The sequence below is a fragment of the Hypanus sabinus genome, chromosome 10 (assembly GCF_030144855.1).
Source record: "Hypanus sabinus isolate sHypSab1 chromosome 10, sHypSab1.hap1, whole genome shotgun sequence".
Taxonomy (NCBI): Eukaryota; Metazoa; Chordata; class Chondrichthyes; order Myliobatiformes; family Dasyatidae; genus Hypanus; species Hypanus sabinus.
The window spans coordinates 20,795,033-20,818,673 of NC_082715.1; the positions used below are offsets into that span (position 1 = coordinate 20,795,033).

At 39.6% G+C, this 23,641-nt stretch overlaps 1 protein-coding gene across 1 annotated transcript; it reads left to right on the plus strand.

The window, feature by feature from the left end:
• Positions 1-11,080: 11,080 nt before the first annotated feature.
• On the plus strand, positions 11,081-22,136 carry gja1b (gap junction protein alpha 1b). Its single transcript, XM_059981489.1, has 2 exons — positions 11,081-11,245; positions 20,693-22,136. The coding sequence occupies exon 2, from the start codon at positions 20,708-20,710 to the stop codon at positions 21,854-21,856; it is 1,149 nt and encodes a 382-aa protein (XP_059837472.1). The 5' UTR covers positions 11,081-11,245; positions 20,693-20,707; the 3' UTR covers positions 21,857-22,136.
• Positions 22,137-23,641: the final 1,505 nt, after the last annotated feature.

A 23,641-nucleotide genomic window follows, 5' to 3' on the forward strand; every position in this document is an offset into this window, starting at 1 on the left:
TGTTCAGGAATTAATTTATAGTGGGGTGGCATAGTAGCATATCTGTTACTTTAGGGGTCAATTCCTGCTGTTGACTGTACAAAGTTTATACATTCTCCCCGTGACTGTGTAGGTTTTCTCCGGGTGCTTTGGTTTCCTCCCGCATTCCAAAGATGTACCTGCCAGGGTTAGTAAGTTGTGGGCATGCTATGTTGGCAGCAGAAGCGTGGTGACACTTGCAGGCTGCCCCCAGCACAATGACACAAGCAGTGCATTTCATGGTATGAGTATAAGACATAGAAGCAGAGTTAGGCCAGTCAGTTCTGTCATTCCATCATGGCTGATTAATTATCCCTCTCAGTCCCATTCTCCTGCCTTCTCCATGTAACCATTGATGATCTGATTAATCAAGAACCTTTCAAACTCTGCTGTAAATATGCCCAATGACTTGGCCTGCCAGCTGTCCGTTGCAACAAATTCCACAGATTCACCACCCTCTGGCTAAAATTTTTTTTTCCTCATCTTGGTTCTAAGTTGACATCCCTCAATTCCAAGGCGGTGCCCTTTGCTCCTAGACTCTCCCAAGATTGGAAACATCCTCGTCACATCCATTCTATCTAGGCTTTTCAATATTCCGAATGTTTCAATGAAATCCTCCCCCTCTGTTCTTCTAAACTCTCGCACATCCAGGCCTAGAGCTATAACAAGCTCCTCATACACAAGCCCTTTCATTCCTTGGATCATTCTCATGAACATCCACTGGATGCTTTCCAATGCCAGCACACCTTCTCTTAGATAAGGGGCTCAAAAATGCTGACAATACTCTAAGTGCAGTCTGACCAATGCTTTATAAAGCCACAACTTTACATCCTTGCTTTTGAATTCTAATCCTCTCAAAATTAATGTTAATACTGTATTTGCCTTCCTTACTACTGTTCAACCTGCAAGTTTATCTTTAGGCAACCCTGTGCAAGAACTCAAAGTCCCTCTGCACCTCTGATTTTTGAACTTTCTCCCTATTTATGAGATAGTCCTTGCCTTTACTCCTTCTGCCAAAGTGCATGACCATGACGATGTTTTATCTGCCACTTCTTTGCTTACTCCCCCAATCTGTCTAAGTCATTTTGCAACCTTCCTGCCTTCTCAGCACTATCTGCCCCTCCTTTTTTCTTTGTATTATTTGCAAAGTTAGCAAATTTTGGTCCAAATAAATAACTTCCACTGACTATTACTGTTATTCCCTCAATAGATTCCAACAGATTTGTCAGGCAAAATTTCACCATGCTGACTCAGCCTATTAAATCATGTGTCTCCAAGTACTCCAAAACCTCTTATTCAATAATACACTCCAACATCTTTTCAATTTGAAGTCAGACTAACTGGACTAAAATTTCCTTTCTTCTGGTTCCCTCCCTTCTGGAAGAATGGAGTGACATTTGCAATTTTTCAGTCCTCAGGAACCATTCTGGAATCTGGTGATCCTTCAAAGATGATTATTAATGTCTCCATAATCTCTTCAGCTACCTCTTTCAGAATCGTGGTGTGTAGGCCAGGTGACTTATCTACTGTGGTGATATCACATGCAATGATGTGCCAGTACATGATCGGACAGAGCTTGCACGCGATTGCCAGAATGTTCTGCCACGTGGCTGGGTTAAGACGTGTTTGTTTGTTACTGTAAATAAAAGTTTTCTAATTCTTCCAGAATATAATTCTTTACTGTTACCCCATGGTACGTTTAAACAGAAGTGACATAGCATGGTGTCAGAAGTGGTTCTGGAAGAATAATATGGGAGAATCAAGAATCGAAGATAATCGAAAAGAAGAAGAAGAAAAAAAGTTCGAACTGTAAACGGTAAAATGGAAGGTTTACAAGCCCCATCAAAACTTCAGCTGACTGGTAATGTAGCTGAGAATTGGAGGATATTCAAGCAACATATTGAACTGTACTTATCAGCAATCGATTATGAAGAACAATCGGAAAAAAATAAAGCTGTGCTTCTGCTCCATGTAATCAGGAATGATGAGGTAGAAGTATATAATTTTGTCTTTGAAAATGGAGATAATTTCACTTTAAATTCGATAGTGGACAAATTTGAAGCATTTTGTATACCTAAGCGTAATTTAATATATGAGCGATATAAATTCTTCACATGTGCGCAGAGAGCTGCTGAAACAATTGATCAGTATGTTACTGCATCTTAACTGGAGTAGAACATGCGAGTTTGGATTGCTCATGGACTCTCTCATTAAAGATAGACTTGTTTATGGCATTTGAGATAATGCTCTAAGAGAAAGGCTGTTCAGAGAGCAAGTTTTAAATTTTGAAAAAGCTTTGGCGCTTTGCAAAGCTTCTGAGACTGTGGTGTTGCAGGCTGAAGAGCTTTTTGTCTAAAACTGCAATGTAAGTGCTGTAAAAAAGCACAAATACATCCAGAAATATAATAATACATTGACAAAACTGACTGAGAGCAAGACGGCATTGGAAAGAGAAGTCATGTGATTGCTGTGTGCAGGAACATTGTCCAAATCAGTGTCCTGCCTATGGCAAGATTTGCAATGGCTGCGGTAAGATTAATCATTTTTCACGCTGTTGTAAAAGTACAAAAGAAGGAAAATAGAATGAAACAAGTAAATGCTGTGCTTGAAGATGAACATGAAGAATTTTATATTGATCTTTACATTATATATTAATGACTTAGATGAGGGAATTAAATGCAGCATCTCCAAGTTTGCGGATGACACGAAGCTGGGCGTCGGTGTTAGCTGTGAGGAGGATGCTAAGAGGATGCAGGGTGACTTGGATAGGTTAGGTGAGTGGGAAAATTAATGGCAGATGCAATTTAATGTGGATAAATGTGAGGTTATCCACTTTGGTTGCAAGAACAGGAAAACAGATTATTATCTAAATGGTGGCTGATTAGGAAAAGGGGAGATGCAATGAGACCTGGGTGTCATTGTACACCAGTCATTGAAGGTGGGCATGCAGGTACAGCAGGCGGTGAAAAAGGCAAATGGTATGTTGGCATTCATAGCAAAAGGATTTGAGTACAGGAGCAGGGAGGTTCTACTGCAGTTGTACAAGGCCTTGGTGAAACTGCACCTAGAGTATTGTGTGCAGTTTTGGTCCCCTAATCTGAGGAAAGACATTCTTGCCATAGAAGGAGTACAGAGAAGGTTCACCAGATTGATTCCTGGGAAGGCAGGACTTTCATATGAAGAAAGATTGGATCAACTAGGCTTATACTCACTGGAATTTAGAAGATTGAGGGGGGATCTTATTGAAACGTATAAAATTCTAAAGGGATTGGACAGGCTAGATGCCGGAATATTTTTTCTGATGTTGGGGAAGTCCAGAACAAGGGGTCACAGTTTAAGGATAAAGGGGAAGCCTTTTAGGACCAAGATGAGGAAAAACTTCACACAGAGAGTGGTGAATCTGTGGAATTCTCTGTCACAGGAAACAGTTGAGGCCAGTTCATTGGCTATATTTAAGAGGAAGTTAGATATGGCCCTTGTGGCTAAAGGAATCAGGGGGTATGGAGAGAAAGCAGGTACAGGGTTCTGAGTTGGATGATCAGCCATGATCATACTGAATGGCGGCGCAGGCTCGAAGGGCCAAATGGCCTACATCTGAACCTATTTTCTACGTTTCTATGTTTCTATGTGGTTTGTGAAAATAAACAAAGTAAGAATGACTGGACTATTCCACTGCAAGTGAATCAAAACAATATTCTGCTTAAACTTGATACTGGAGCACAAATAAATGTTCTTACAGAATCTGAGTTTAATGTTCTAAAGCCAAGACCGAAGTTACATCAGACAAATATAAAAGTGACTGGGTATTCAGGTGCAGACGTTCTAGTTAAAGGAACCTGCGTGGCAAAGGTATCACACAAAAAGATTGTGCATTTGTGGTAGTGCCAAAAAATGTACAGTCAATTCTGGGTTTATCTGCCTGTGAAAGACTTAATTTGGTGAAAAGAATTTTAGTCCTGGATAGTGACACAGAGTCAGAATACAGTGACTTGATGAAAGAGTATGAAGACTTGTTTAAAGGGCTTGGTTGTCTTCCAGGAGAACACTCGATTAAAATTGACAACACAGTGCAACCTGTAATACAGCCATGAAGAAAAGTGCCTTTTACATTACGTCATCAACTGAAAACAGAGCTGGAAAGGCTTGGAGTCATTAAAAAAATTGATGAACCAACTGAATGGGTCAATTCGCTTGTCTTTGTTGATAAGAAAAATGGAAAACTGAGGATTTGCTTAGATCCAAAAGTCTTGAATCTGGACATTAAAAGAGAGCATTTCAAATTGCCCACTCATGAAGAAATTATGTCACAGCTTGCTTATTTACTTTAGTAAATTAGATGCATCCTCTGGATTCTGGCAACTCAAATTAGATGAACCGAGTTCAAAATTATGTACCTTTAACACTTCTTTTGCCAGATACTGTTTTCTTAGGCTTCCTTTTGGAATTGCAGCTCCTGAAGTGTACCATAAAACTATTCACATGTTATATGGGCACATTGAGGGCATAGATACATCCGTGGATGATATTATTATTTGGGGATCGACTAAACAAGAGCATGATGCCAGGCTCAGACAAGTCTTTGAGGCAACATGCAAGGCAAACCTGAAATTGAATAAAGAAAAATGTCAGCTTGGAGTGACTGAACTTAAATTTGTGGGTGATATCATTAACGAAGAGGTTGTGTGTCCTGATCCATTGAAAGTTTCTGCTATTGAGAACATGCCAAGACCACAACGTAAAAAGGATGCTCAGGGGTTTATGGGAATAGTTAACTACATGGGAAAATTTATACCCAATCTCTCGGAACAGCTAACAGAAAAGAGAAATGAATGGAGCTGGAACCATGAACAGGAGAAGCCATGGCAAAATCTCAAGAAAGTACTTACAAAATAACCTGTGTTGAAATTCTATGATGCTGAGATACCCGTCAAAATCTCATGTGATGCATCTCAAGCAGGCTTAGGGGCAGTATTACTCCAGAAACTTGATAAGGAATGGCTACCAGTGGCATATGCATCTCGTTCATTATGTGATCCAGAAATAATGTATGCTCAAATTGAAAGAGAATTATTCAGTATCATGTTTGCTTGTGAGAGATTTCATCTGTTTGTGTCAGGGCAATCTACTGATGTTGAATCTGATAATAAGCCGTTGATTGCATTGTTTAACAAACCTTTAAGCAACTGTCCTTTGCGAATACAGCAAATGATGATCAAATTGCAAAGATATCCATTAAATGTGTCATACACACTTGGAAAATTCATGTACATGGCTGACACACTTCCCAGAGCTGTGGATCCAACAACAAAAGACAGTCACAGGAACGTTATTGAGGTTGAGGTATTCATTGATATGGTCATAGAAACTGTACCTGTTGCTCCCAAAAAGTTGGAACTGCTGCATCTTGAGACAGAAAATTTGAGAAAATTCTCAATCAGGTAATACGAGTGGTGTTGGATGGATGACCAGATAACAGGCATGACTGTACCTCAGTAGTACAAGATTATTGGACCACAGATCAGAACTGTCTGTTGTGGATGGGATATTGTACAAAGGTAGTAGAATTGTTATACCTAAAAGTCTCCATAAAGAAATGCTTGATAAAATTCATGAAGGCCACCTAGACATTAAAAAATGTAAGAGAAGAGAACGGGAAGAGATGTTTTGGCCCAGGATGAATCAAGAGATTGCAGAATTGGTGTCTTCTTGTCAAATATGCCTTAAGTACCAACCTAGCAACCCTAAGGAGCCACTGTATCCACATCTGAACCCTCATAGACCTTATCAGAAGGTAGGCATTGATCTTTTTATAACTAACAACAACGACTATCTATTCATAACAGATTACTACTCATTGTATCCTGAAGTGTGTTGTCTGGGCAGAATGACTGCAGAAAATGTAATTACATGCATGAAATCAGGTTTTTCTAGACAGGGTGTTTTCACAGACAATGGTCCACAATTCAGTAGTGAATGTATGAAACATTTTGCTGGTGAATGGGGCTTTGTTCATACAGCATCTTGTCCATTTTTCCTTCAGTCTAATGGATTGGTTTTGAAATCGGTAGGGATTGTCAAGAAACTGATGCACAAAGCAAAAGACAGTGCAAGTGATCTTTATAGAGCCTTGTTAGCCTACCGAAGTACTCCACTTGAACGTGGACTTTTGCTGGCTCAGCTCTGGGTGGGACGACATTTGAGATCTAATCTGCTAACGGATGAGAGTCTTATGAGAACAGAGGAAGGTGAACAAGTGGAAAGATGGAAAGCAAAGCTGAAAATATACTTTGACAGATGTTCTTATCCATTACCTGATGAAGTAAGAATACAAGACAAATGAACACATGAACACAGAAAGCTACAGCACTTGAAGAAGTACAACCCAGATCATACATGGTCCAAGCAGAGGAGGGAGCAGTGGTAAGAAGAAATCGCAAAGACCTCAAGAAAGAGCCTACTTCAGAGATGATTCAGTTAACAGATGCAGACAAGACAAAACATGTAAATAATAACAAGGAAACACAAGATCTGTGTGTACCACTTGGGAAGCCTATTCGTGTTCATAAACCCACAGGGAGCAATAGAGAGTTGTTGAATTACGTATTTGCTGTGATTAACGTTGTTGTTTTTCTTTTTAAGGAAAAGAAGATGTGGTGATATCATGTGCAATGATGTGCCAGTACATGATTGGACAGAGCACTGAGCATGCGTGGGATTGTCAGAATGTTCCAGCACAAGGCTGGGTTAAGACATGTTTGTTTATTACTGTAAATACAAGTTCTCTAGTTCTTCCAGAATATGATTCTTTACTGTTAACCCACAGTACGTTTAAATAGAAGTAACATAACACCTACCTTCAGACTTTTCAGCTTCTCAAGCAACTTTTCCTTAGTAACAGCAACTACACTCACTTCAGCCTCCTGACACTTGAATTTCTAGTATTTTGGTAGTGTCTTCCATAGCAAAGACTGATGCAAAGTACTTACTCATTTCATCTGCCATCTCTTTGTCCCCCACTACTACCTCACCAGAGACATTTCCAGTGATCTGATAGCCACTTGCTTCCCTGTTATATTCTTTATAAATCTGAAACAACTTTTTCTATCCTCATTTATATTATTTTTATATTACTGACTAGCTTACCTTCATATTTAATCTTTTCTCTCTTCATGGCTTTTTAGTTGCTTTCTGTTGGTTTTTAAAAGCTTCCCAATCCTCTACCTTTTGACAAATTTTTGCTACATTATATGTCCTCTCTTTAGCTTTTATATTATTGTTGACCTCCCATTTCTTCAAAAGAAACTCCAAAACCCTTTGCTCATGGTGCTTAGAACGACAAAGTCAGCGGGATACATGGATACATTTGTTTAAAGATACAGCAGGGAACAGGCCCTTCTGCTGCACCATACAGCAACCCTCATCCGTATCTGGCCAATTAACCAACTAACCTGTAGGTCTCTGGACTCTGGGACGAAACCACACCACCCGGAGGAAACCTGCACATTAATGGGGAGGACGTATAAATTCTTTTCAGATGGAGCAGGAATTGAACTCCAAACTCTGCTTCCCCATACAGTAATACCATGGCAACCTAATTTGAACCAGCAAGTTCCTTTTCAAGTCAAAAGAGATAAATGTGAAGATTTAGATGCATTGTAGCTGGATCTTAATTGACCAGTCAGGGTATGAAGGGATATGGGGAAACGGCAGGAAATTGGGGCTGAGAGGGAAAATGGATGAGCCATGATGAAATAGCTGAGCAGACTCGATGGGCCAAATGGCCTAATACTGCTCCTATGTTTTACTGTCTAACAGTCTTAATTCTGGAAACCCATGTCCAATATCGCAGAGGGAGAACCTCTAGTTCAAGCACATCCCCGACGGTAATTACCAATGCACAACCGTAGGTCAATTGCGTGTATATAAGCATGGTTCTATAAATGTATGGCTATGATATAGAGAATATTGGGTGAATATTATCACATATCGTGCTAATGAAATAATCTGCAGATAGACTGGTGGCGGGGTTGGATAACTCCGCAAAAACACTGCTTTTTTGTTCATTCAGAATCATTGTAAAGTAATAGACTTACAGGTTTTACTAATATAGATCAAGACAGCATGACTGACCTGCTGGATCCGCCCTGAAAAATTAAATCACGCGGAACCCTTTCAATGTTTATGTTCTTCCAGTTTCAGCTTCAATGTTGAAGATGCGTGTGTGAGGGAGTGAGAGAGTGAGAGTGAGAGTGAGAGTGAGAGTGAGAGTGAGAGTGAGAGTGAGAGTGAGAGTGAGAGTGAGAGTGAGAGTGAGAGGGAGAGGGAGAGTGAGAGGGAGAGGGAGAGGGAGAGGGAGAGGGAGAGGGAGAGGGAGAGGGAGAGGGAGAGGGAGAGAGAGAGAGAGAGAGAGAGAGAGAGAGAGAGAGAGAGAGAGTGTGTGAGTGAGAGCGTGTGTGTGAGTGTGTGAGTGAGAGAGAGAAAGAGTGTGTGTGTGTGTGTGTGAGTGAGTGAGTGAGTGAGTGAGAGAGAGAGAGAGAGAGAGTAACGGGGAAGTTGTACAACTGATTTTTATATGTACATAGAGTTAAAATATAATTCATAGAATAAAAGCAAGATTTATGTTAGCCGTTTTTAAACGAGAGGGCGCAATAACACCACACTTCGAAATGTTTTTCCATCCATTTCGCCGCCTTCGAATTCCGCTGCTAGGATCTGTTCAATATTATTCCAGGTGATCTGCGAATAAAAATGAGGAAGCAAGTTACTGAAGTCCATGAATTTTCAGGCTGGAATTCTTGGAAGACTTTTCCCAAGTGGCTAAACGTGTCCAGCATGGTGCAATACCAGAGCTCCATAAATACGAGAAGTTACCGGATCATTTCCCAATGATTCACAGTGCAATTGTATTACATCAAATGGATTAGTTGAGTCCTGTGTGAGATGATATAGCAGCTGTTCTATCCAAATGATATTTAAGTGTCGTTAAAGGAGCATCTATGGAAAGGAGTGAACTTTTCGGTCTTATTATCGTTTCTCTTCCTGCAGATGCTGCCTGGCTTGTTAGGGATTCACTGTGTAATTATTTTATTAAAGATTTCCAGCATCCAAATTTTGTTTTCGGGACATTATTAGATGGCTTGACATATGTCTGTGAAGGAAAGGAAATATTAAAAGTAGATTAAAGGAATGGTAATTTTTTCTTCTTGCGTATCTTCATCCAGAATTAATGTATATTTATTCCATTCCGGATGTATTTTGGAACAGACTCGTGCCCAGCTCGTATGGAAGGGAGGGGGTATCGCTCTGGTCGCTATAGCGACTTTGCAAACACGTTCGTTCAAAATGTGTTGAGAACGCAACACGCTGCTTTTCCATGGTTTCGCCCCTCCATTGTACAATCAAGCGCGGTCATGAACGTCACAAGTTTTAAACAGCTCTTCTGGCGGTTTTGATGTCTGAATCGGTGAAATTCCACCTTGGCTGTTTTGCTCTACCTCAGAGTGTTTGTAACGGGGGAATCAAAATAAAAAAAAAACTGTTCATTTAGCTGCACTTTCAAGGGCACGGACTTTAGCTGGTATTTATAAACCCCTTAAAAGTGGCGGTGGTTTGAAACAAGAAACCACGGGACTTGAAATCACCATGACTTTCCAGAGTGCAATGAAGTACTTGTAACATTTCTGATAAATCTGTATCTTAATGTCATAACTACATCGATAACACATTGGATGTTAAAGGTACATTCATAATTGTGAAAGCCAGTACTTTTCTTCCCGGTCTACATTCTCTCTGGCCCGGCTCTCCTTACAGCGAGTTTTAACACACGGTTCTGACAAGGAAAGAAACGTCTGTGTCAGAAAAACGTCAACAAACAAAATGTCTATCACATTTACATTTCCGTTAAAAGGCTATGAATCAAATGACAACATCACAAGAGTTTTAGCTTTGATATTGGAACTACATCTTTAGGTTTTCAATGTTAAAGAAAAAATTGTCATACTGCATTAACTAATTCTTCATTGCCTAATCTTCCCTGGTGTTATTTGTTGATAAACTTCTATGTGCTCCTAAGATTGAGGCTGTAAAGGACACAGGAGCGATTTGCTTGGAGAATCACACTAATTAATGAGTGACAATAATAATGGCATTAGCAAAATGTAAATACATCCACGCGGATCCTGGGAATCTGAAAGAAAAGCAAACCATGCTTGAAGACACTTGTTAAACTCATAAAGTACATAAGATGTAGTTTTGCAGATTTCTGAATAGCACCAGGCAACTAATGCGCAGTTCCCCAAGTTTTAGGTTTCCTCGATCAGAATACGAAACATTTCGAACCCTAAAATGATCGTATAAACGGGGTAACATATACAGAACAACATATACAAAATGCTGGAGGAACTCATTGGTCAGGCAGCGTCTATGGGAGGGAATAAACAGTCGACGTTTCGGGCCGAGACCCTTCATCGGGACTAGAAAGGAAAGACGGTGATGTTTTTCACGTTAATCCAGAAGGAGCTCGCCCCGAAACGTCGACCGCTTATTCCCTTCCATAGGTGTTGCCTGACCTGTTGAGTTCCTCATCTGCACGTGAAAAATTTGCGGACGTTGGAAATCCGAGCAACACACACAAAATGTTGGAGGAACTTCGCAGGGCATAGTCGCACCTGACGAAGGGTCTCGGCCCGAAACGTCGACTGTACTCTTTTCCATAGGTGTTGCCTGGCCTGCTGAGTTCCTCCGGCATTTTGTATGTCCAGCTGAGTTCCTCCAACGTTTTGTGTATGTCACTTTAAATATGAATTGCGTTTAATACGATATTAACGTTTAGTTTTGCAAACCAGAACTTCTAACGGCTTGCACTGTAGACCATATTGGCCACACCGGCAATACTATAAAGAATCAAGGTTGTAGCTGACACAGGCGGAGCACACAGCAATGGTTACCACGGCCAATTCCGGAACGAGCCGTGAGCCCAAGTGACAATCGGCCGACGAATCTTGAAAGTTTCAAGTAATTGTCGAAACCCGTGACGTCAGTGTCAGATGACTCAAAACTTTCTTTTGCGCTAAAAGGGCTTTAAATCGCCCAGTACTCATTGTTCGTGCTGGAGAAAAGACCATTCTTCACCTAGAAGTAGACCGCCAGTCAACTATTTGACTATTTTTGTTCTGTTTGAATTAATCTGCCTGAGTCATCGCACAGAACTTCTCCCGAGACTTTGGTGGTAAGTTGTGAAAGTACTTTTTTAAAAAAGCGAGCTGCTGGAGTTTTTCACCGCTGTAGCATACACACACTGTTCGATTTAAAGTGATACTGTGCTTTTCAAAATATAACAAAAACTGATTTACCAATCAGCTGCTAAATGAATATCGACGGTAAAAGAACAGCATATACTGTAGAGGATCTTCCCATATCTAACGGGTGAACGCATCTCAATTCAGACAGCGGGTCTTCCCACAAACTTTACAGAACTTAACCAAGATATCCAATCTCAAATACAAATATCTGAGAATATCTACATTTGGTAAATATGATGGATGTCTTCGTTCATTAAATAATACTTTAATTTTATCAAGCGCATGCACGAACTGAACCACATACTTTTAACTTTATTTCGTGAAGTCAATATGCAAACTTTAAAGTGGCGTCTTATCTAAGCCTATATATGCGGGAGGTATTTAGTTTGAAACGTACAGCTGCTGGCCTTACCGTAACCTCTAGCCACGTTCCCTTCTCCCGATACCTTTGAAAAGTAAAGGTCGATGAGAAACGTCCCAAGTTTCCGTTGTACTGATATGAGGCGCGTGTTCTCTGGCTCCCGGCGAACAGCTGCTTCGTATTTCAGCAAAGCCACAGATTCAAAACTGGAACTCTTATTTTCATAGAATTGATTTGCGCGTGTTTAAGAATTATGATGTTGACGAGGACAGACAAAATAGCCACGGATAGACAAAATACTCAGAGTTCATATTGGTCCAATTCAGTTTCTTATTTTATTAACTTCATATTAGATGACGAAACTATAATTTAAAAATATGGAACATGTTATCAGGTAGGCCATGGCAGAGTTAACGTGAACAATCTTGATAATAATAATCCGCCGTTGACTTACCTTCTAATCCCAATACAATGGTTGTTGGCATGAGTGAGACTTCACCCAGTTTCAGGTGTTGATTGTAGAACAGCATTTTGCTTTCAAAAATATGTTGTCATCGGGATGTTCTATGAATTCACAGTTTAAAACACCATTTATTGAATAACATTACTTTGTGTATTTTACATTGATATTGAGTAGAATGAATGCTTTTGATCATTGGACAATGGAACCAATTTCTTGGATGTGACAATTATTGAGTACATTTGGAGCAATGTTGGGCTAACCTCTGCCTTAGGAGCAAGCACCCACTTACAATTTTGAAATAAATTTACCAAAGTATGTAAATAATTAAACTAAAATTGTTCTTATTTAACCAATAGAGCTTGAGTCCTCTTTGTAATGATATAAAAGAGACCTTGTTATTCTCTTTCAAGTACTGTTTTGTGCAGAGAGATCATCATGCCAGTATTAGAGTATTAATGCAGTCAGGATCCAAATGTTTCGGTTGTTTGCAGCCATTTCACATTAAACCTATGCTTTTTTATTATGCTTTAAAGCATTGACAAATTTAGGAAGAGATGCTTGGATTTCAAAAAAAGAAAAGGAAGATACAACCTTTAAATGTCTTTCTTCAAGGTTACACTAGTAAAAGATTTCATGGTCAGTTGTTAAAAGTAGTGAAAGTACACTTAGTGTATTTTACAATTTTTTGATTAAGAACATGGTATTTATATGATGGATATGCTGACCATCATGACAGACAACTTTATAATGGTGACACACTTTCTACAATGAACCATTCATATTTGACCTCAGCCAAAAGACTTAGTCAGTTTGGCACTTCACAGTTACTGTGCATGAATCATAAATAACTTAAATTTCTTCCAGAAAAGAAAATCCAGCAACAGCCCTTCCTGACCATACTGTTTTCTTCTTTACATCATAAGATGTGATTATTACTGGTTGTTTAACTTGTATTTGTCTGTTGAACTCATTCTTTTAGGAACCAATGTGACTGTTGCAGCGTCTGAAATCTGAATCTGTTTGTTTCAAGTACACATCTTCACTTACATTAGTCTACATAACTGTCTAGGAAACAATATCTGTAGTTAAACATAGATAGGTACTTTATTGATCCCAAAGGAAATTGCAGCGTCACAGTAGCGTTACAAGTGCACAGACATAAATTAGAAGAGTAAAAAGAAAGAATGAGTTACCCTAAACAGACTAACACTGGAGGTTGACTCATTATAGAGCCTAATGGCCGAGGGTAAGAATGACTTTGTATCACACTCTTTGGAGCAGTACAGTTGTCTCAGTCTATTACTAAAAGTTTGAGTCCTGGTTATATTTCAGCATACATTGTCTATCATAAAGTAAAGGAACATGGAGAGTCTAGAATCAAAGTGCACAGCCTCAGAATAGAAGGACATCTCTTTAGACCAGAGATAAGAAGGAATTTCTTTAGCCAGACAATGATGAGTTTGTGGAATTTATTGCCACAGATGGCTATGCAGGCCAAGTTATTCAGTATATTTAAAGTGGAGGTTGATAAGTTCTTGATCAGTAAGGGTGTCAAAGGTTATGGGAGAAGACAGAAGAATGGGATCGAGGGGGATAATAAGTCAGCCATGATGGAAAGGGAGAGTTGAGCTGATGGGCTGAAGGGCCTAATTCAGGCCCTATAGCTTATGGCCTTTATTTATTTTTCCTTTTGAGAAGCAATGAGGTACACTCTATTAGTGCTTTGAGCTGCACCACCCAGCAATTCCTGAATTTAATGCTAGTCTAATCACAAGACCATTTACAATGCCCAATCAGCTTACCAACTGGTACGTCTTTGGACTGTGGAAGGAAACTGGAGCACCCGGAGGAAACCCATGCGGTCATGGAGAGAGCGTACAAAAGCGGAACTTGATCCTTGGTCGCCCGTATTGTAAAGCATTGTGATAACCATTATGCTACCGGGTCTTGCATCAATATTACTTATTGTACCATTTTGATGCGAACCAGTCAGTTTTGTTTCATTTCCTATGTAACTTAATAAGTAGACAATTACCATTCTGCTGGTTCATTTGATAAATGACCAATCATGGATTTGAGTTGAGATAGCTGATCTTGGTTGCCCTGATGGAAAGTGATAAAACTGGTACTGTTTCAAAATCACCAGATGGAAAGTAGAATGAGACAGGGTTCCCACTACTGATACTGTTGTCCATACTTTCAAACATTACACTTAGTGTTGATTTCAGACTATCAAAAGGTCTAGCAGATTTACTTTTTATGCTACCAATGAAAAACTGAGTAGCTGAATGCAACAGTCTAAGCTAATAATTAAATAGTCAGATTCAACAGGGTGCAAACTGTTTATGCATGATACACCAGTAGCAGCTCCAGAATAAAGCAATTCTAATTTATGAATTTGTATGCACCTTCAATCCACAACATCTAAATCAATGCCAAAAAATATTCTCAGTGAATCAAAGCTGGTATGTTTGCAAGGATAAAACTGGGTTATCTAAAATATTTTAAGCAATAGTAACTTGCTCCATTGCCCAATTTCTCGGGATTATTAATATACCCTTTGCTACCAGTTTTTTAAAATCAAAATCTGAGGATGGATTACTATAATTTGCATATCTAACATTTATGATTGGAACATAATTAGGCATTTGAGGTTGAAAGTTCTGGATCATCATATGCAGTAATCATAAAAGAAAATGATATAAATAAAATTGCCATTCAAGCTTCACTTAGACTAATGAAACATTATAATTTTATTTGTGAACTTAAGTTATATTTTAAGTTTATTTAATTTTTCTTGAAATCTTTATGCCTCTTTATTGTCCTTTTTGAAGTTGTTGTTCTAATGCAATTGCTCATTTATATACCATAGAACATTACAGCACAGAAACAGGCCTTTTGGCCCTTCTTGGCTGTGCCGAACCATTTTTCTGCCTAGTCCCACTGACCTGCACCTGGACCATATCCCTCCATACATCTCTCATCCATGTATCTGTCCAAGTTTTTCTTGAATGTTAAAAATGAGTCCGCATTTACCACTTCATCTGGCAGCTCATTACACACTCTCACCACTCTCTGTGTGAAGAAGACCACGCTAATATTCCCTTTAAACTTTTCCCCCTTCACCCTTAACCCTTGTCCTCTGGTTTTTTTCTCCCCTAACCTCAGTGGAAAAAGCCTGCTTGCATTCACTCTATCTATACCCATCATAATTTTAAACACCTCTATCAAGTCTCCCCTCATTCTTCTACGCTCCAGGGAATAAAGTCCTAACCTATTCAACCTTTCTCTGTAACTCAGTTTCTCAAGTCCTGGCAACATCCTTGTAAACCTTCTCTGCACTCTTTCAACCCTATTAATATCCTTCCTGTAATTCGGTGACCTCACCCAAATATTCTTTTCATGATGATGAATAGCAGTATGTCATTCAACTATTGAGAGAAGAGAAGCACATTCAGCTAAATCTCTTTTTTCTCTCCTCTCCTGCTCCATATATTTCTTGCTAGGGTCACTGCTAAACATAGGAGCTTTTCCTGATTTTTAGAGTTATTTCTATCCCTCCCTGTGGTGATCAGACTAACTCCTTCACTTCTCCTAAATACAAAGAGCTAAAATATCTTCTAATCCAGTCACCATGAGATGGAAGGGTTGATGGATGGTTCATGAATTCCATGAGTTGATAAGGAAAGACTTCATGACTTTTCTCAGCTTCTTGGGAAAGTGCTTAACCTTTTGACTGCTAATGCAATATAAGCTTCTTGTTTTCTTTAAAACCAATACCTCATTATTATGATATTCTGATCTGCTGTAAATAAAACAAGTGAATAATTTTAAATGCTCTGCTCAACCTGACACCAGTCTGATGCTAATGTAGAGTCATAGAGTCATATCGCATGGAAACAAACACATTGGACTCTTGAGTCTGTGCCAGCAACTCATTTATGCTCATTCTCGTTAATCCCGTTGTTTTATTCTTCTTGGAGTCTCACGAATTCCTGTTTCCTTTCTCCCCACCCCACCACACCCCAGATTAGGCCACCCATCTATTAGGGTACCACAGTAGCATAATGGTTAGTGCAATGCTATTACATCGTGGGGTTTTGGAATTCGGAGTTCAATCTGGGCATCCTCAGTAAGAAAGTTTCTACTTTCTTCCTGTGACTGAGTGGGTTTCCTCCGGGTGCTCTGATTTCCTCCCACAGTCTGAAGATGTACTGGCTGGTAGGTAAATTGTCCTGTGATCATGGGACTCTCCATTGTTCAGGGTTGAACACGGATATTGCATCCTAACTGTCTACATGATGCATAAACTGCTACATGAGGCAGGGCAGTTTGATATGGAGAGCTCATGCAGTTGGCTCCCCACCTCCATGCAGCTGATCAATATAAAGAAATTACCGGGACCAATACAATTTGTCACCAGTGGCATCACAGAAGTTGCCAGTTAGCGTTGAGCTCAACATAGGACTGCCTTAGGGACTTCAGCTCTGGATATTTCCTTGGAGTTTACTTTCAAAGCCTTTCTCAGAAGTGAGGTATGGAATCAGAGTTTCCTTCTAGATAAGCTGCCAACCATGGCTGACAAGCCCCATATGCCGGAAGCGACTAGTATTAAGGCACCAGGAATGTGTCTTTGACCCTTCACCTGTCAATAGAAACAGTTCAGCTGAGGTTAGTATCTAAGCCACATGTGAAGACCAAGAGCTGGATTTGGTTGTCAAAGGCTATTTGAGATGCACACCATTTCTAGGTAGTGGAGGCTTATCCCCACAACCTCCCGCAGCTATTGCCAACCTTAAGGATCCCTGTGATTAGTGTACGGTTAAACAAGTGGGTTAATGTGTGGTGTGGCTTGTTGGGCTGAAAGGGCCTGATCTGCACTGTATCGCTAGATGAAATTAATACATTTACAGTGGACAATTAATCTACCAGTTTGCGTGAGTTTGAGATGTGGGAGGACATCAGAGCAGCAGGATGAAACGAGGGAGAATCTTTAATTACTCTGCAGGCAATACCAGAGGTCTCCAGTGTGGTAAGGCAGGTACCTATTGCTCCTCTGCCAAATGGAAATCAGCCCCAAATATCTTTAGAATAATTTCTTTTTTATTAAGAAATCAATATATATCATTTATCTTTTGTTACTACTTATTCTGTGAAGTTGTTTATATTCAAAGTGTGACCCATGCATGAAAGCCTGATTGTTTTCAAATGAATGCCACGACTCTGGTGATTGATGTGCTGGTTTAAATGCTAATAAGCTTTTATAATCAACCGGCAATGGAAATCACAGGACGAGATCTTTTCTTCCTATTTTAGCAGGTGGATTAGTGCCTGTTACAAAATTATCTATTAAAGTTCAAAGTGATTACCATTTAACTGTCCTCTAACATGCCCTTGAAAGCCATTTAGCTGAATGAAACCATTACTCTCAAATAGGATGGAGCACCCAGAGTGACTTCAGTATAGGGGTTGTAAGGGGGTTTCTTCTTGGTGTAACGGTTTCTTTCTTTTTCTTTGTTACTGCGTATGTTAATCAAAATGGCTTCTTTGTTTTGTTAGAAGTAGGAATGCTTCTTTGTTATGATAAGTGCTTTCTTTCGAAGTTTGGGATAAAATTTACTGAATTGTATTCATTTGCTAACCAATTGGAATTAATGGATTGTTGGCGGACATTTGGGGAGTTGGCGCGGGGAGGTGAGAGAGAGAGGACGTAATGCTGTAAGCTGGGCGATGGAATGGACCCTGAGCCAGGGTTTTCAGTGAGGAGAGGAGACAAAGACAGATGTGCCAGGGGTGCTTGGTTGATCACTTCAGGTAGTCCTGAGCTGTGAGCCGAGGAGGTCTGAGGGGATCGAATGGTGGCCAGAAGACTTCGTTAATTGAGGTCCAACGGTTGTGCACGAAGTGGTTTGGACTTGGATAAGTTTGGCGCCTTTTCTTTTTATTCCTTCATATATATTGTATTGTTATTAATCACTTAGTTCTAGTAATATCAATAAAGTGTAATCATTTAATCGCATATGGTGTCCTGTCTGTTATTTAGCGGAGTGGGGACATCACACAGCATCCACACAAGCTGATTACCCAGTTTGGCGGGGCCGAAGGCTGCTCCCTCTAGACGGAAGTGAGCTGAGCGAGCCTGAGGCTTACCAGGGGGCTACAGGTTCAACAAAGACACATGCTCCCACTACTATCTAAGGAGCCACCAACTTTAGAGGAGCTATCCATCATGCCAGCTATTGAATAATCTGACTTAGTTGTGCTCATAGATTGTACCTGATGACCTTTCATCTTTTCACAAAAAGGGCAAACCCAGCAGAGCTGGGGGCACAGGGGACAGGAAAGGTCCTGGGAGTGCTCAAAATTGACCTGTAAAGCCATGAAGTCTCATGGCATGAGCCAACTGGAGACAAGTGAAGTGTTCACCATGTGGGTTAACAGCAGCACAAGTGAATGGGTTGGTAAAGAAGGCAAATGGCATGCCTGTTAACATCCATTAGGGCATTCCGTTGGCAAGTCATGTTGCAGCTATATCATACTTGGGCCACATTTGGAGAATTATAGGCAGTTCTGGTCATCACATTACAGGAAGGATGTGGAGGCTTTGGAGTCAGTGCAGAAGAGCTTCACTGGAGGTTCCTAGATTGGAATGCTTCAGCAAAGGTTGGACGAATTTGGATTATTTTCTCTGGAGGCTTGATGGGTGACCTCTTAGAAGTGTGTTTTTAAAAAAAAAAATAAAAAAGTATGACTGGCAAAGATAAGATGGATGCTCAGAGTCCTTTCCCTAGATTGGATGTGGCAAATATTACAGGTTATAGCTTTCAGGTGAACGGGGGAAAGTCTAAAGGGATTTACAGAAGTTGTTTTTTGCACCAAAGTTCTATGTGCCTGGAACATGCTGCCAGAGAAATTAGTAGAAATAAATACAAAAGTAATGTTTCTGAAGCATTTAGATCAGGGGTTCCCAAACTTTTTTTTATCCCTTGTGTCCCTACCTATATCCGAAGAGTTCCTGGACCCCAGGATGGGAATCCTTAATTTAGACAGGCAAATAACCAGCTAGGGAATAGAGGAATGTCATGATCCTTCATTAGTTCTGATGAAGGGACTCGCTTGAAACATTGACTCTATTTCTCTCCATTGATGCTGCCTGACCTGCTGATTTTCTCCAGCATTATGAGTGTGTTAGAGGGATGTGAATGTTGTTGAGATGGATGGCTTGAGTTTAGATTGACATCATAGTCTTCACAGATATCATGTTCCTTGACTTCAAAATCCTGAACTTAAATCTTGTTTGCCAGTTACTTCAGTGCTTATTATTGTACATTACATTTTGGTTAACCAACATCTCCACCTTAACATTCTCCCCTTTTGCTTCTGGGAGGTGGGATGGAGATACATTGCTACTAACGGAGGTGTAAGGTGCTTCTTTGCTCCTTCCCTCCAATAGCCTGCAGGTCATCCTTGAGAAAGGTGTAGTCCCTGGTTTGCGCTCCCTCCCCCACCCCATGGCTGATCAGGGCCATGTGAAGCCATGGTGGTATGAGCAGCTGTTGCATATTACAAGTGCTGGTTATGTGACCACTGATACCAGTCAGACAGTCTCTAAGGAGTATTGATAATGGCTATGGTCACCCATCTTGTAAAGACACTGCCCAGAAGAAGGCAATAGCAAACATTTTCTGTGGAAAGATTTGCCAAGAAGAATCATGGTTATGGTGACCATGATTGCCCATTCATACAACACAGTACATAATGATCATCCTTTGCCTTCTGCTTCTTTCGTGGCCTTGCCCCCTCCTTCTTTGTAATCTCTTCTAACTGTAAAATTCACTGAAGTGTTTGCAATGTTCCATTTCTGGCCTCTTCCTCATCCCTTGATTTGAGTGCTCTACCTTTAGCGGCCTTTCCCGTGGAATTTATTGGCACAGGTGGCTGTGGAGGCAAAGTCACTTGATATTTTTAAGGCAGAGGCTGATAGATTCTTGGTTAGTCAGGGTGTGAAGAGATACGGGGAGAACGTAGGACATTGAGGCCGAAAGGGAAGATGATCAGTGATGATGAAATAGCGAAGCAGATTCAATGGGCCAAATGGCCTAATTCCGCTTCTATTTCTTGTGGTCTTATTATTGTCTTTTCCTCATATCCGCTATTTTCTCCTTCTATGTGTTTTTTTTTGAAAGGATGCCTTTTATCAAGCATCTAGTCAACAACTTTAGTATATCTTGCACTTTAAAACATTGGTTTGTTTGATTTTAAAGGATTAGTCTATATAACTTTAAATATATTGAGTATATTTTAACGCTATAGTATATTAGATCAGCTATGTAGATGAAATATTATTGATCTACATAGCTCAATAATTCTAGGTTGATTCTAGACATCTTTTTTAGACCATAGCACTATTGAAGATCTGGCAGTGCATATCCTTCTCTGAGCATAATTAAAGGAAGCATTTCAATTTAAATTAAGCTATACTTTAAAATGAACTAAAACAATCTGGCAAACTTAAAACCTGCTGACACGAATTTTCTCTTATTTTCATAGACATTCTAAAGCAAGATGGGTGACTGGAGTGCACTTGGAAAACTATTGGATAAAGCACAGTCACATTTGACTCCAGGAGGTAAAATATGGCTCACGGTACTCTTCATCTTCCGCCTCCTGGTGCTGGGCACCGCGGTGGAGTCAGCCTGGAGTGATGAGCAATCTGCGTTCAAATGCAACACATTGCAACCAGGTTGTGAGAACGTATGCTACGACAAATCCTTTCCTATATCCCACGTTCGACTCTGGGTCCTCCAGATTATTTTTGTATCGACACCCACTTTGGTGTATTTGGCCCATGTCTTCCTCATCACTCATAAAGGGAAAAGAATAACCAAGAAGGAAAAGCAATTAATGGCACTCCAGGAAGAAGGTGAAGATGTTGGCCTGCCCTTGAAACAATTAGAACTAAAGAGAATTAAGTATGGTGTGGAGGAGCAAGGCAAAATTAAAATTAAAGGATCCCTCTTGCACACTTACGTTGTCAGTATAGTCTTTAAAATCCTTTTTGAAATCACTTTTATATTAATTCAATGGTGCATTTATGGTTTCAAATTCATGCTGGATGCTATTTACGCCTGTGAGAGGTATCCGTGCCCACACAAAGTAGACTGCTTTCTGTCACGACCCACAGAGAAGACCATCTTTATCATATTCATGTTGGTGGTATCCGTTATGTCAGCAACGTTGAACATAGGAGAGCTCTTCTACATCATCTTCAAAAATTTAGCTGATCGTGTCAAACAGAATAGTCACTTATTTCAGGGCACTCAAAAAATGGGCTTGAATCCTCTCAAAGACTCCGCCTCATCAAAGTATGCCTACTACAATGGGTGCTCCCCGCCATCTGCTCCCATGTCCCCTCCTGGATACAAGCTTGCTACTGGGGACAGGAATATGTCCTCCTGCCGAAACTACAACAAGCAAGCAAATGAACAGAACTGGGCAAATTACAGCACAGAGCAAAACCGGATTGGCCAGGCCGGGAGCACCATTTCCAACTGCCATGCACAGGCATTTGACTACCAAGGTGAACATGCAGCCATGCAAAAGCTATCATCTGTTACGGAGTTGCAACCAGTTGGTCTCACAGAACAGAGGCCTCCCAGTAGAACCAGCAGTAGAGGGAGCAGTAGGCCTCGACCGGATGACCTTGAGGTCTAACCCAGCCTATTATTTCGGACACTGCCTCATTTCTACAGTCTTGAGTAAATACACTTTTTTTGTGTTCTGGACATGCTTCCAGATATTGGTACCTAGTAGTTTTGAGGTGTACACTATATCAACTAACAGTTCAGTGGTATTACCTTTCAGTAGGACCACACTAAAGCACAACAGAAATCATGCATTTGAGGACACTCACTCCTATAAAATCATTTAACAAAAGCCCCACTGAAAACATTAAAGAAATACTTAATGAAGAAACTTAAATGATGTTATGCAATTTTTTGCCATACACTTGCATATCGCCAAAGTATTCCTTCTTAACTATTAAAGAATTTGACTATGCATCAGTGATTTAAGCCCAGTAATAATATTTCAAGATACTACCCTGCACGATGATGTTTTTCTCCATTCTGGTTGAAGTAATTCCTTTGCAGCAATAGTAAGACTCAAAATTCCATTTTCAATATCAAAATAATTTGGAATAAAAAAATTACATTGCAGAGTTGACAGAAATTGATGATTTGTTTATGTGTATCAGATTCCTCTGCACTTGAAATTATTTATCCATTGTACAATTTCATATTTCTTGACTAATGAATATTTGATATTTTTTATCGAACATTTGTGTCAAATTGATATATCAATACTATGTTCATGACTGACATTGTTCATTAAATAAGGACAGTTTAATTGAATAAAGAATAATTTCATACGGTGTGAACACAATTAATCTTTAAACTAATTGGGAGAACTTTAAAGACACAGGATGTTTGTACAATTAGTATTATACATATTAAGATGGATATTGCCACAGATTTATAATCTAATAGTCAAACTATTAACTTTTTATTCATCCATTCTTACTTGAGGCAGAACGAATGGACAGTAAAAGTAAATAAAATTGGGAATGGGTGATTTAGAAAAGGTCTATGGTGATATATCCCCAAGGAGCCTAACCAGTGTTTGTTTCTTTAAGTATCTGTGCAAATATGGTATGGCTAATTTTGTTGTTTTAATTCTGTAATATGAGTTATTAGTTGTCCATGGAATGGACCATGGCTTCTTTGAGAAAGATAAGAATGATTGTGAGTTTTTTGGTAAGCAATAGTAACTTGATCCTTTGTGTGAATGAAATTTTAAAACTATTTAATCATTGGGGTGATAGCGTTAACTGTACTGTTTGAGTCCTTATGAGGTGATGTTATCAGTAGTAGGAGATACCTTATAGTCAATGTGCTTAGTGCTGGACTAATATTTAGTCAATAAGTAATAAAGGTATTCGCCACTATAGCATCACAAATATCCACATTCACCAATACATTTTATTTGGATCTTTTGAATATCACATACTATAATATCACGTAAGCAGTTCTAAAACTACAGATTCAGTGGTTTGACTTGGCATTCATGCATCCAAGTTTTGTTTATTACTTTAGCTATACTGGCGTTTGCACTGAAGTTTTATACTTGCTTAGAATGCACAATGACACCGAAAGATGATACAAGTTGTCAAGTAGTATGCATGGAACTAATTTATTTTGCAAAAAAATTTGTGTCTCATTTAATAACATATCCAGATTACTTTAAATAAAAACCTATCCACGGATGGATCAATTTTCAGTTGAATTTATGTTCAATGGTGATTGTAAGAATGTTCCCAAACTTTGTGAAATAACTGAGAAGTCTGTTCTGTGATCTGTTGTTGTCTAATAGCTATTTCCATTGTCTGGTGCATCTCTCTGAGGGAGATTGTGGTGAGATTTGTGAACACTTTTGGGGAGG